The 14,262-nt window shown below is 35.0% G+C and overlaps 2 protein-coding genes across 3 annotated transcripts in view; one reads left to right on the top strand and one right to left on the bottom strand.

Annotated features, from left to right (window-relative positions):
• FANK1 (fibronectin type III and ankyrin repeat domains 1) overlaps nt 1-4,300 on the top strand; it is a 71,054-nt gene extending 66,754 nt beyond the window's left edge. The window contains exons 8-11 of one of the 2 annotated variants that reach the window (XM_050959627.1): nt 848-991; nt 2,035-2,112; nt 2,198-2,242; nt 2,343-4,300. In XM_050959627.1, the coding sequence (XP_050815584.1) occupies nt 848-991; nt 2,035-2,112; nt 2,198-2,242; nt 2,343-2,444 (369 nt within the window). In that variant the 3' untranslated portion in view covers nt 2,445-4,300. The remainder of the gene's footprint in view (nt 1-847; nt 992-2,034; nt 2,113-2,197; nt 2,243-2,342) is intronic. The other variant, XM_050959628.1, reaches the window with a different exon arrangement.
• A 1,942-nt stretch (nt 4,301-6,242) lies between these two features.
• ADAM12 (ADAM metallopeptidase domain 12) overlaps nt 6,243-14,262 on the bottom strand; it is a 330,750-nt gene continuing 322,730 nt past the window's right edge. Inside the window, exons 22-23 of the mRNA XM_050959376.1 lie at nt 12,018-12,148; nt 6,243-9,566 (exon numbers count right to left, since the gene is read on the bottom strand). Of these exons, the coding sequence (XP_050815333.1) occupies nt 9,509-9,566; nt 12,018-12,148 (189 nt within the window). The 3' untranslated portion in view covers nt 6,243-9,508. The remainder of the gene's footprint in view (nt 9,567-12,017; nt 12,149-14,262) is intronic.

Raw genomic sequence — 14,262 nt, 5'->3', positions numbered from 1 at the left:
TATTGGCATAGAAATGGTATGTTTCTATTTTTCAGATTTAAAATAATTTTATCTAGGTTATTACCATGTTCTTCTTTGGTATACATTTTTATTTTATTTTACCATAAAAAATATGGACTTTGAATACTTAATTTATCAGATATCCAGCCATATTGAGGTTTACTACTGGAGCTGTAGTACAAAGGTTCCAGAATCAAGGGGTAGAAAGGAGATTTTTTTTTGTTGGTGACTTGATAGAAGATTTCTTATTTAAATGATTGGCATACTGCTTAGGTTTTGTTGTAATATTAATTATATGTGTAGGGTGCCTAACGCTTTGCATTTTTGTTATTTTAAACTGCAATAAATAATAAATACATAATGATGTTATGATTCTTTTGGATGAAGAAGAAATCTGTTCTCCATGCACAAACTTCAAAGGCCTGAAAACATACAGGAGTCATTTCAAATGTTACTTTCTTAAAGCAATTACCATCCAACTTGGGTGCAGAGCAAGGAATACATTGCTTCCTCTTAAAAGGCGCATGCAGGAGAAAACTTCTGGGATTCCAATTAAAATATGCACCCTAAGTACTACTTCTAATATCCTCTGGGAGGCCGGCCAGAATTGTAACTCCTAATGTAGCCTTGATCCAGCAAAGCTCTTCAGCATATAATTTATTTTAAATATGTGAGTTCGTCCCTTTAGGTTTATGGCACAATTGGATTGCACATTTTAAAAATATGGCATCCTCAGAGTTGTGAATTTGTTCAACTCAGCAGTTGTTCAGCAATGTGAAAAATCCTTGTTTATTTAAATAGGGATTTTATTTTTCAAGTATGAGAAATGTCTTCCTTTCTGCAATAGGTAGATGCTAAAGATACATGCTTAGAATGGACACCATTGATGAGAGTTTCTGCAGTAACAGGGAATAAAGATGTGGCATCTCTTTTAATTGAAGCAGGAGCAGATGTGAATGTGAAAGATAAAGATGGCAAAACACCTTTAATGGTATGTCTTTTTTAATAATCAGTTTAATTGTGTACTTACAATTAAGGTCGGGAATTTGACTACAGTTAGAAAATTCTTGTTAACTCAGATGTGCAGTAGGATAGCAGTGGTTATTCATTCACTCCTAGAGGGCTTTTATTCAAGGAAAAAAATTACTACTGTTCCTCTACTAATACATTATACATTAAAAAACTCTTGGTTTGGTTTGTAAAATAACAGTACTTAGTTTGAGTAGATTTCATGGGCTCAAATGTATTTTTATGAGGATGAGTCCTCTGATTCTCTCACCCTTTCAGAATTTATCTTTCTGAAGTACTATAGTTATGTATTCTATAAAGATGATAACATGCTTTCTATATCATGTTATCATTTCACTTATCACAGAGGAACATAGCCTGTACATTTTAAATTCATAACATTGATAAATACATGTGTGTGGTATTTTGATCTTTGTAAGTCTACATATAATTGCAGAGCCCTCTTGGCTGTGTAAAACCCAGATCCTGCCTCAGATTCAGCTAGTGCTGATCTCTGCACTCATTTGGAATCTCACTGAAGCCAGTCACGGCCGGCTCCAGGCCACAGCGTGCCAAGCGCGTGCTTGGAGCGGCATGCTGCGGGGGGTGCTCTGCCGGTTGCCTGGAGGGCAGCAGGCGGCTCCGGTGTTGCTCCCGCAGGCGTGCGAGGGTCCGCTGGCCCCGTGGCTCTGGTGGAGCATTCGCAGGCACGCCTGCGGGAGGTCCACTGGAGCTGTGGGACCACTGGACCTCCCCGCAGGGAAGCCTGCGGGAGATCCACTGGAGCCGCGGGACCAGCGAGCGGCAGAGCGCCCCCCACAGCGTGCCGCTGTGCTTGGGGCGGCGAAATTGCTAGAGCCGGCCCTGAAGGCAGTAGAACTCTGCATGGGCACTGGAGTTCACATTGGCAGATCCCAGTACAAGATTGGGGCCTGTGTAATGTAACATACATATACTAACTTGTGGCAGATACCAGTATTGTAATATAAGGCTATGTATTATAGTATTGTTCTAATTATATTGCAGGTGGCAGTATTAAATAACCATGAAGAGTTGATTCAGTTGCTGCTGGATAAAGGAGCAGATGCTACTGTTAAAAATGAGGTAGCTACAGACAATCACCATATTATAAAAAATTATAAAAAAAATCTAAAAAAGATTTTGAATATGCCATTGTTTTGTCTTTCAGTATGGCAAAGGTCTTCTAGAAATGGCTAGAGGTTTTCACAGACACGTATGAATAATTATTTTACATATTGATTTCCTGGTTTCTAGTGGTTTTGTTTTTTAAAACCTTTCCCTTTCCCTTAATCTCTCTGCCTTTTTTTGTTTAGAGCGTGGTCATCTTGTTAGAAGAAAATAAGAGAAAATTAAGTGGGAACACCAATTGTCCTCCACCAGTTCTTGGCTCACAGGCACGTGAGGTAACTAAATAAAAGAAAAGGAGCGCTTTTTCTACCAGCAAGGTGAAAACATGAAGACTGGCCCTCAGCTAAGCATTAGAATTTGCTTGTTTTATCTTATACTGTTCAGTTGTTACAGATTCTTGGATGCTTATTAAAATGTGTAGCTCAGCTTCTTGAGGATGTTGTCTTGTATCTAAATATATATGTATGTTGTACTGCCATTGTTCCCTAACACTACTTCATATTCTCTTGCATTTAGAGTTAGATGTAAATCAAAATAATGTTTTCATAAATGTAGTTTGTATATCATTTCCCTTCCAATTCTAAGCCCTTCTCAGAGCTCATGACAAAGATTCTTTTTGACATATTTTTTATTATTACTTCCCTCTTCTTCTTTTCCTTTGTCTCCTAGTAACTGTCCCTCTGGCTAGAAAATGTTCAGTAACTCCCATTGATGCCTGTCAGTGTCACGCTTAAAATAGCCAGGAAGTCCCTTCTTTCTCCCCAGGAAATGAGCATCTTGCTTGTGCAGCATGCCCAGACTCAGCCACAGGAGTGAAGCACTAAGTTTAAGTCTTAAGGACTGTAATATCTTTCCAGGATAATGTGTTAGGTTAGGAAGGTGTATGTAATAAATAAAGTTGAAAGGTGGATTTCATGGTGGAAGCTGAGTTGTGACGTTAACTGTAACTATTATCTGATGTAGATAATCAGGGACCTCCTCATACACGGTCTTGCAGCGGCAACTAACACGCATGCACAATCTATCCTGCAGTAGAAACGTGATGAGTTTTATCACAAGATAAAGAGCCTTATACCCACTTCAAGGGATTGACCTCACTGAGTTCACTTCATGGTAAAAGTAAAGTGACTGGTCTTCACTGTTTTTTTACCTTGGGATAGCTCATGTGTGTTAGTTACCCTTTTCAGTAGAGAAGACAAAGCCTATATTGGGGAGGTAAGGGGAAATCATCACTAAAGGTGCAGTCTAATCGTCACTAAAGGTACAGCCTAACAGCTTTTTGGAGTTCAAACCTAAAGAACTCCAAATCATTAATGCAACATTTAACCTGGCCTGGTCACTAAATAATGTTTTATTATTTTAAAAATTGCTTGTAACTCTTGCATTCACAATATAGTGTGCAAGATATTAGTAAATCCAGAAATGGCTAGTTGGAGTTAAATAGTGATAAGCTTTAAACATTAATTAATAATAAAACTTAAAAATCAACACAATTTAGTAGCAGCCAATGTAAACTGTACAAATTATGAGATAAATGTTGATGTTATGAGATAAATGTTACTATGAACAGTGAGAAAACAAGTAGCAGAGTTTTATACAATTTGAATGCTTTAAATTTTCACCATGAGAAGACCATTTAAAATGTAATTAAAGTACTCCTAAGTTTGTAGACGGGGGAGTGCACATCAATGCTATTTACTGACAATTACCATATTTCATATAAAAGCAGTAAAGAGTCCTGTGGCACCTTATAGACTAACAGACGTTTTGGAGCATGAGCTTTCGTGGGTGAATACCCACTTCATCAGATGCAAGATAATGGTAATTATAGTTGATATTTTTTATATAAAACACATCACATAACTATATTTTGAAAATCTTCTGCTTGCTGTCACTTTTAAAATATACACTGATTGACATTAAAATGTAGATGTCTTCCTTTATCATGATATGTTGCAATACTTTCCTTACTACAATGAAATATTACAATGGGGCACATCAGTTCTCTCACGTGTAAATGTTTACTTTTAAGTGTCAATCATTGTACTTTCTATGCTGTTGATAATGCTATCATATGCAATAAAGCATAAGCTGCACTTACTTTGTGTTTCTCTATAAAGGTAAATTAAAAGAAGTAACTTTCATTTTGTGGGGCGGTCTAACCAGTGTTAGACTGGTATTTTTAACCTTTAAGACACCAAGAATGGCATTGTGGATTTTTTTTTTTTTTTTTTGGCAAAACGATGCCAACATTTCCTATCCTTGATGCTATGTTGTTTTAAGCAGTCCAGTTGCCCAGCAGCACTGCCAATATGGATTCAATTTACTAAAATTCAAAAAACAAATGTATGCTAAAATTCTATTAATTTGAAAAAAATAAAATAAACCTCAGTATCTTGAATTCCTGTAGGAAGAAGATTGATAACAAAGCGACTGTACTATCAGAAATATTTACTTCATTAATGAAGAACTTGTTTGTGAATCTTCTTTCATTTTCAGGTTTTATGCAGAACAGAAGGGGCTTTGGAAGATGCCTGGGAGGGCAGGGGAAAATGCAACAGTTCGAGGATTTTCCTCCATTTGTGCTATTTCTTCTAGAAGCTAAATCTTCTTTTGAATCAGGAGAGCATTCCTAGTTCTTTCCAGGGCAAAGATAATTTCTGCAGTGAAAATTCTGTTCTCTTAATCCAGCCTTTCAAAAAACTGTCAGCCAACTAATATGATTCACATTTTGGTGCAGATGCTAACTTTCTTTTCCACTCTATTTACCTTTGTAAGATGTAAAGTCGAAATGGAACCATGAAAACAGTAATACTGTTAGCCATGGCAATTAACAAATAATGGATTGTTTTTATGTTTATCCTCTGCATCTACGTTTTTTCCAGAGATGGGCTGTTTACACAGCTGTCATCTAACACATGATGTTTTTATCTTTCACTTTGTGCTGGAAGGAAACTAGACTATTTCTTACTCTTCTGTCTGTCACTTTACATTTTATTTGACAATCTTCCTTCCCTTTATAATGAATTTACTCAAAGAACAGGGATCTATGAGGTGAATCTAAAGGTTCCAACCCTGCTGAAGAACAATATGGAATTTCAGGGGGAAAAGGGGTTACATTTTTTTGCTTGTTTTTAGTTTGCTTTTTTAAAAATGTAGGAAATTACACACACAAAAGTGTTAGAAGAATATTACTAAAGTTGCAAACAGAAGCACTGAAAAGGAAATACCAGAATTAAAGTTGCCTGTGCAACCTTAATTCAGCCCTCTTATGCATATGTATCAAGAAAAGTCTTTTTAATTATATTTACATACTGTTTTCTCCACAATACCTTCTTATAATGTTCAAAACAAGCAAAGTGGTAATGTATATATTACATGTACAGGTCTACTAATAGAGCAAGGTCTGCAGCTGGGAGGGAGTTGGAAGCTTCTTAAACTAATGACAAACTTACATAATGCTGAAACACAAGTTGTTTAAGGAAATTTCAGAATACCCAAACATATGACACCAAAAGTAGCTGTCTAGCCTGCCTAAAGCTGCTCCTGCTCCTTGGTAATAGAAAAGCAGATAAACTGCTCCTTCAGTATTAACGTAATTTCTGTTCTGCAAACGTTTAGCAAGGAATGTGGTATGAGAAATTAAGCTTGTGTTAGACATCTATGTTTCCTTCATATGCTCAGTAAGCTATTTCAAATGCAGCTCTAAAATGGGAGCTTGTAGCTCTGACTCCCAATGGCTAAAGAAAACACTATTTGTAAACAAGTTTTTTCTGTTAGTTTACCATATATGAAGGTGATAGTTCAAACTCCTATAATTTTTTTCAAATTTTTAAGTACATATTTAGAAAATATCTGCATACATGTATAACAAAAAAGTGCCTGTGATATGCTAATGTATAAGGAAAATAATTCTGTTGCATAGTGAAATTTTACAGTTATTTAGAGTGTCGAAGTGAAATAATTGACATACCTAGCAAAGAAAGATGTTACCGTACTGATTTCTTAGGTAGTATCTTATATTTTTTTCTTGATGTGGTGCTTGCAATTTTCTAAATCATTTTAGTAATTACATAAGACAAAACAATTGTTTACTGTTTATTGAATATAGTATTCTTAACAATGAATAGTGTCCTGCTATTGCAGCATTACATTGTGTTCACTTGTAATACCTTAAAATAACAAATTCTATAAGAAATGTGTACAAAAGTAACACAAACTGTTATATAGCTAAGTGTGTGAAAAAGTTAAGCACATTTAAGTTTAACTGAAGTATTGTAAATGAATGGTTCATAAAAAGAAATGTGCTGGTTTATGTAGCTTTAATCTCAGATCATACTGTGCTAAATGGTCTGCAGTTTAAACAGTTAAAATTACGTATCAGTTGCTACATTTTTTTTTAGAATAGCACCCTTTTTTCCCCCCGAGTCTAACCTAGTGAAAACATGCCTTGTATTTTTATATATCCTGCCTTAAAGTGCTTTTAAAAATATTTTTCTGTGACTGCTCTGTTAATGATTGTTTAGTCACTGGTCACACTTTTTAATGCTTTGTTTAAAAACATAAATTAATACATACAAAAGTCTTGTGTTGGTTTGAAGTAGATGTGAATGTATATTGAAAAGGCATATTGGTATGTTGGAGAAGCAAACACCAAGCAGAAGAGAGTACGCGAAAGCAGGAATTTGACAGCGAGACGAAAGTTTATGAGATGATTTAAGATAACGTGTAGCACTTCAATAGTTTTTAAAGTGCTTTGTAACTAATAACTAAGTAAGCTTCAAAACCATCCTATGAATTGGGTAATTAAGTGTTACTATATCCATTTCACAGGTTGGGAAAACTGATGCAGAGAGGTTAAGTAACTGTGCAAGATCAAAAAGAGAAATCTGTATCAAGAGAAGGATGAAAATTCAGGATCTCCCAATTCCTACTCCCATATTTAAACCATTAGACCCCACGCTCTCTTAAATGTGTAGTAGATTAGTATTTTATTTCTTTTTCTGTTAGCTAAATTCATATTTAACTATATTTTGCGAAATGTGATGATGATCCATAGGGGCATAATCTCTTGTGGATAGATTTATTTAGTTGCTGTTCAGAAGGGATAATCTGTATGTAGAATGAGTTTTGGCACTAATGAGTTTACAAAAGTAAATTTCCTAGTGTACTAAAAGATAATTAACGAATGAATCATCCTTCAACTTTATTGTAAATGTCTAAAAACAAACTATAACTAGTAAAATTTATTGAGCATTAGCAAATAGTGGAATAACGTTGCATTTTCAAATAATCAGAATCAAACAGAACTGATGCTAAAAAAAAGTACCTGCCAGGAAAAAAGCCATGTACAGCAGCCATGTAACTAGGCATTTAAAAGAAGACATGTAGGTGGAAAAATCAGACTTGTATATGAAAACTTGTATCTATATAAAAACAACACCTATGATTACTAAAACCCCATGTCTGTCTCTGTTTTATACAGTTTTTGTACTTTGCATATTTAGTAATTTTCACTGGTTTGTTGATGGTCATTTGTACTTCCAGTCCCATGCACTAACATAATGCACCTTTATGCATTGTTCTGTGGGGAGCCCATGTACATGCTCTTCCCCAGGTTCTATGAGAATGTTGTTTACCAGTAACAGAAACAACAAAGCATTAAGTTTTTTTACCTCTCTAGAATGAGGGAATGCTTTCAAAGGGTCCAGATCTCTCTGGCATTTCCCAATCAGGACATGAATCACCAAGTCTCAAGTAGGTCATACTTTGTCACATACTTGTATCATAGCCTTTAACTATAAAATTAATCTCAAAATCATTACATGTGCTTGAGCTGTTTTGCTTTAAGAAGTTTAAGTGTTTAATAACCGTTGACATATATCCCCCTGTTTAGTCAGCTGTTTTAAGTAGTTGTAAATTTTTAGTTTACAAGTTGGTTAAAGGTATTTTTCAGAGATTTCTCATGCAGACTTAAAATGAATCCTGGGATAGCAAGAGTTGTCTGATTAGTGATGATGCATCATCTCACTGTAGGTCATATAAGCAAAAGCAAGATCATATGAAAGTCAATCTTAAAGTACCAAGGTTTAACGGTTATGGTTCAGATTAGTTTTAACCCATCTATGATCCTTGTAACTGTTTTGTCAGCATGGGTGTTAACTCGGGATCTGATCCTGTAATAACAGCTCAAGAGATACGAAGATCCTCTCTGATTTCTGATACCTCACATATCTTTATACTAAAGTACATCTTTTTAACGCTTCATTCACAGGAGTATGAGTCTTTTGGGAAAAATCCATAAGAGACAGAATAACATTTTAGAAGCTAGATACAAAACAGCAGTAAATATGTAAAATACAGTTGATAAGCAGAAGTGAGGCAGCAGAAATGCATATAATCTATTTTTAAAACAATTATTTGTAAATATAGCATCTTAATGTTTTCAAAGTATTTGACTGTATAGCTATATTGCATAGTAAGATCTTATATGATATTGAATTTATCTAATTACCAAAGCATCAAAAAATGTGATTACATTGGAAGGCCTGAATCTGCATTGATACGGAACGATTGTGTTGTGTTTGATAAAACCGTGAGCTAAAAATACAATTTTATGATATACAGTATTTGTCCAAAACCAATATGCTCTCTTTAAGCACAGATTTCCTGACAATTTCAAACAGTGATACCAGGCACCTTGAAATTACAGTACAACTAGTAACAGTTATTTTGGTTAAGCACAGATTTCCTGACAATTTCAAACAGTGATACCAGGCATCTTGAAATTACAGTACAATTAGTAACAGTTATTTTGGTTAAACAGATATGGTATACATTTGTGTGCAGATATTGGGCATTTCACTGTATTCCAGAAAACATGGCTCACGCTGATGTAATCATTCACAGGTTTGTTATAAACCACTGAGATCACTAGAGTTGTTTATCCACTGATTTATCCATGAGTATCAGTACTCTATAAAGAACAGATCAAAACTAAACACTCTACATAAGATACAAAGCAGAATGTTTCAAGTTCACTAAAATATTATAAAAAAGGCTTCCTTCCTAGGAAAACTCAGCTATGGTAAAAAAATATCTACTACAGTGCACTGCACTGTAATAAATATTCATCATAAATTAATAATTTACAAGTACCTGAGCAAGTACGTGAGCACCATAGCACAGCACAGCACCAAAAGAAGTAGCTCAGAGTTCTTAAAAATAATGGTGTTTTAAACTTTAAAAATTCTAAGTATTGTTATTTTTTTTTAAACCCACTCTAGTTGGAGTTTAAAGATAGTGCAAACTTCTGTCTTCACTTTTTTCGGAATGGTGTCAGATTTTCTTGTCATTTCACATAGGCAGTGTTGCTGGATCTGGGTACTTGTGGATGTTCAAGTGCAGATCTGTTTAAAAAAAGATGAGAAATATATAAATGAAAATGTCAGAAATTGTTAAACTTCTGTTTTTAATTTTAGCATTAGGAAATATAGCTTAATTCATTCAGCAATAAAGGGATTTACCAATTTTATCTTCACTTTGTGAAGAAGCAGCACAGAACTTTTATGTTTAAAAAAGGTAGGACATCCAACTTCTTTTAAAGGCACCATCAGATCTGCTCTAGAAACAGATTCCTTGTGTGACCCTCATCCAAGTCCCTTTATCTGTTAAAATATTACCCTCTGACCCGTGGCAGAACTAGGCTTAAGTTTTAGGTGTGTGTTATAAATTTCCTTAGTTCCCTAAGGGGTCACTTAATTTAGGATACTTTAAAAAATGCCTCTTAGTCCTGTACTGTAGGTACCAGTTCAAAGATGTGTGGGTGGCCACCTTGAAGTATTGTTACTGCTTCTTAAGAGCATCTTACTGGGATGCATAATACACAATACAGGGTCTTGGAGGAACTCCCCTCTCCCTCCCATGGATCTTCCACATGGAAGAGTAATACTGGTAAGTTAAGAGCTATGCATAATGTACATAATTATTAGGAAAGTAAAATGTTATTGTGGTTCGATTTTTTTCAGTTTTCTGAGCAGAGCATCACACTAGGTATCTCAGGGTAGAACTGCTATTGCTTCCAATTCCATTATTTTTATTTCTTTGAGACTCATTTTTTTTATTGCGTAGAAGATTTAAACTCTAGGGTTACATGATACAATAATAAAATGGAAATTTGGAAGTTAATGGAGCCTTATTTACACTAGATCCCCCACTGGTGCTACCATTGGTGGAGATAAACCGGTGTTAACATGGGTGAAAATTTTTAGCTAAAGGGTGATAAAACTTCCTAGTGAAGATAAGGTCTAGGAGGTGCCTTTAAAATATCACCTAAAAGAATTAAATGTTTGTGTGTGGCGGAGGTATGGGGCTGAGATGGCTAAGGGAGGAATATAATGACGATTCTCAGTGTACGTTTCCTACATACAGGCCTACACTAGTCAAAAAACTCACAAAACTTCCTATCAAATGAGTCTCTATTAAATTGCTATCATCTTTCAAAAAGGTGGCAATGCTATCATCCCCACTTCTAGTTGTCTGCTGCAGTACTGTGCTGTCTGAAAAGGCTAACTACTGGATTCTTTCGAAGCAGCTGCTGTAAGAGACATCTCTTTTGTGCTGCTGAAGATTTTTAGAATCACACTTCAGTGTTTGTGCTGCAACATCACTATCGGCTTGTTTGTTCACTTTTTTGGAGGGAGGGAGCAGGAGTTTGTAAAAACAAACTCTTATCTTGCCACACCGTTTTCCTCATGTAAAGTAACTGCAGTGCCCTGATTTTGAAAGAAAAACTGTATTTTTCTTTTTAATGAGCATGGACTAAATTGCATGTTGACACAGAAATCACAAGCAAAGTACTGAAGCTTCTAAACTTTTCTGTATCTACAGTATGGATAATTTTACTGTAAGTCTTTGCTATGCCTGTTTGAACTTATTTATCTTGTGTGTTTTTAGTTTTATTCACCAAGAATTCTTCCCAAGTAATGTAATGAAATCCTTGCATCCTTTGTGACACTAAATTTCTGAACCACTGCCAACTACATTACTTTCTGGTAATGCTGAAACTATAAAATAATGGCAAGCTTCGTTATAGGAGGTGCCTGCCAATAAAGCATTGTTGATACAGCAGAATATCATCTCAATGTGCAAAGTTATTGCACGCGGTCTTTCATACATTATATAAGATCATATAGCTCTTGAATGAGTTTTGCCTTCATGAGGGCTGTAGGGTAATGCTCTCTATCTCTTTCTTGTGATCTTTGCCACAGTCTTTCTTCATCATTGCTTGCAGGCGGTCAGCCTAGATGATCACGATGGTCCCTTCTGACCTTAAAGTCCGAGTAATGTACAATATGAAATTACTATTACATAAGAGTTTAAAAAATAAAGTGAATTAGGTGTTTAAAGACAGATCCTCAGCTGGTATAAAATGGCATACCTCCATTGAAAAAAAAAAAGCTACATTTATTTACAGTAGCTGAGAATCTGGCCCTATCTTTCACATATTTGGTAAACAGAGAAAATGATTATTTATTACCAAGATACATAACAAAGGTACTCTACAATGGTATTTTATGTGCAGTTAGAATATAACTCATTGCTGTATAATAGATGTCTTCGTTTTTGATCTCCTCTGTGATATACTTGTTTTCTACCAGAGTAAGATATAAGCACAATGCTAATATATAGGTGAGGGAGTTGCAGGGAACCTTATTTGATGACAGACCATTTAAACGGAGAGGATGGTGGTTTTTTTTCCAAAAATATGGCAAGTCAGCTCTGAGTAAGGGAGAGTCTACAACTGGCAGTAAAGTATTTGCTATAAGTCATAAAAAAATATTTTGATTAGCAAAACTAACCTTACAGGAGTAATGTAAGGCACAAGTTTCTGATGTCCAAGTATTGGGCTGGAGGCATTGTTAAACCGAGCAGTTTTGTTCAGAGGATTTGCTGGTAAAGGCTTTTGAGGAGGGTTTGGTTTCAGAGTTTCCTGTTAAAAAAAAAAAATCAGATCATGTAATCTTTGTAAACAAAATGAAAAAACAAACACTTGATTTTAAACGGAGTTGCTTTCTACTTTGGTATGCGGTAGATAGAACACATGGAACACTAAGGTTTGTTGTTTTGTTTATTTTTTTAAATGTTCATCAGAGAGATGCATTTGAATCCTACAGTATATCACACAATGTCCAAATTATAGACTGTAATTTTTATATTTCAAATGTGATTGAAATTTTCCAAATCGTTACATTGCATATTTTCAGAACCATGGTGTATGTGTTTACACCAAAAGAACTTTTTAGATAAAACTCACTCTTACCAAATTTGCAGTAGGAAAGTTAATTCCATAATCCATGTTTTGGACTGGAGGACATATTCTGCCCTCAATTATGTCATGCAATTAAAAAAATAAAAGGCAAATCAAGGGAGGGTAGGTAACAACAATGCAATTAGATCAAGGATGAATTTAGTCCATTGTGTCCACATATGTTTATAAGGGTGATCTGTACAGGAGTGTTTTTGGTTGTTTTTTTTTTTTTAAATGAGCTTCTACTATTTTTTATTGTCTTATGATATATGAAGAGGGCTGCAAAGGATTTCTTTTTAGGCTTTTTCCTTCTCTTTGTTTTTATTTTAGGAATATTGGGAATAACAAATCTGATCTTCACTATCTTTATGGGAGAAACTCTGATGGGTCTCATTGCATGTGCATTGTGATCTCACTCCTTTATTGAAGCAGTGGTGTTAAAAAGACATCTTTTGTCCAAAATTGTAATTAATCATTGGAAGTTAGCAGGTGTTAACATAAAACTAAACAAAACAAACAGTTTTAAACAACTTGAGTAAACATCTCCTCCTTTTTCAGTTGCTCAGTTTTCATTTGTTTAACTCATGTGATGTCATAATTTCACTAGTTCTTCTGTTAGTGTGTCTTTTAGGGCCTGAATTTCTAGCATTAAAAATATTTTAAAAAGCAAACACAATTTTTAGTTATTTAAAGAAATCCTTTCAGGTCATCTTTATACATTACAAGGAGCAAAAAAGAGCACAAGCCCAACTTTTATTTTCTTGCAACCCTCTCCCTCTGCAAATCTAGATGCAGCTGCATTCCAATAGCACATCCAAGTCTCCAGGATGAGTTTCCATTGTTTCCGGAGGCAGTGTTTTCGGCCTGGTTAGTTTACAATTAGTAAACACATACAAGGTTTCCTACAGGAGATGACAACAGTGGAAATGACTTCAAAACACAAATTTTGGATGACCCTAGAATCAATCTGTCTGATTCGAGCTTGACTGGTGAGCATTCATGGAATTGTTATAAACGCAGCTGCAATTTATTTCAGCCAAAAGAACTGTGGAACTAAGTAGTTAATTGGTAAAGAATAGTAGTAATCTTGCTGCAAGGCATGAATTAATGTCATTACTGTGTGGCCATCAATCTGCTCCAAAGATGGTAACATTGTTTCATTGGTCTTAGAGAGAAGAATGCTTGTTGCACAGTTTATGATCCAAAAAAGACCACCATTTAATACTGGCAATTTGGCATGTGTGCAGCTGAGCAAAAACGGTTTCTGAACACCAAATTTTCATTATCTGTTTTAAGCATCTCATTTTCAACATAAGCATTGCACTTTTGAAAGGAAATGGGGAATGACCACTAAACCTGATGATCACAAAGAAGGAAAAAGCTGGACTTTGAGTAAACTTTGGATTCAGTCAGTTCAAGTTTAGAACAGTTTTATTTTTTAAAACTACAGTTCTGTGTCCCTCCTCTCCTTGCATGCAGTCGCTGCATAACTAGTACTAATGCTGTATGCACGTGAGGAATGGCAAGACTAAATACATTTTTTTTTCTGTTTGGCTACTATGATAAGATAATCTCTCACTCCATACAAGTCAACCTTGACCATCATCCAAAAGAATTTTAAGCTCTTATCAACTTCTTCCTTCAAAATAAAGGAAAAAACATTTTTCTTATCAGTGCTGTTTTGTGTGTGAAGAATAGACTTCATAAAAGGAAAATACAAGGGATATTGCAAATAGTAATGAAGTAATCAACCATAGTGGAAAAAAACAGCAATTTCTTGTAAATATCTTTCTGTG

This window comes from Gopherus flavomarginatus, chromosome 6 (genome assembly GCF_025201925.1).
Source record: "Gopherus flavomarginatus isolate rGopFla2 chromosome 6, rGopFla2.mat.asm, whole genome shotgun sequence".
NCBI classification, from domain to species: domain Eukaryota; kingdom Metazoa; phylum Chordata; order Testudines; family Testudinidae; genus Gopherus; species Gopherus flavomarginatus.
The sequence above is the reverse complement of the archived record's forward strand: the minus strand, read 5'-3'. Positions and strand labels throughout refer to the sequence as shown.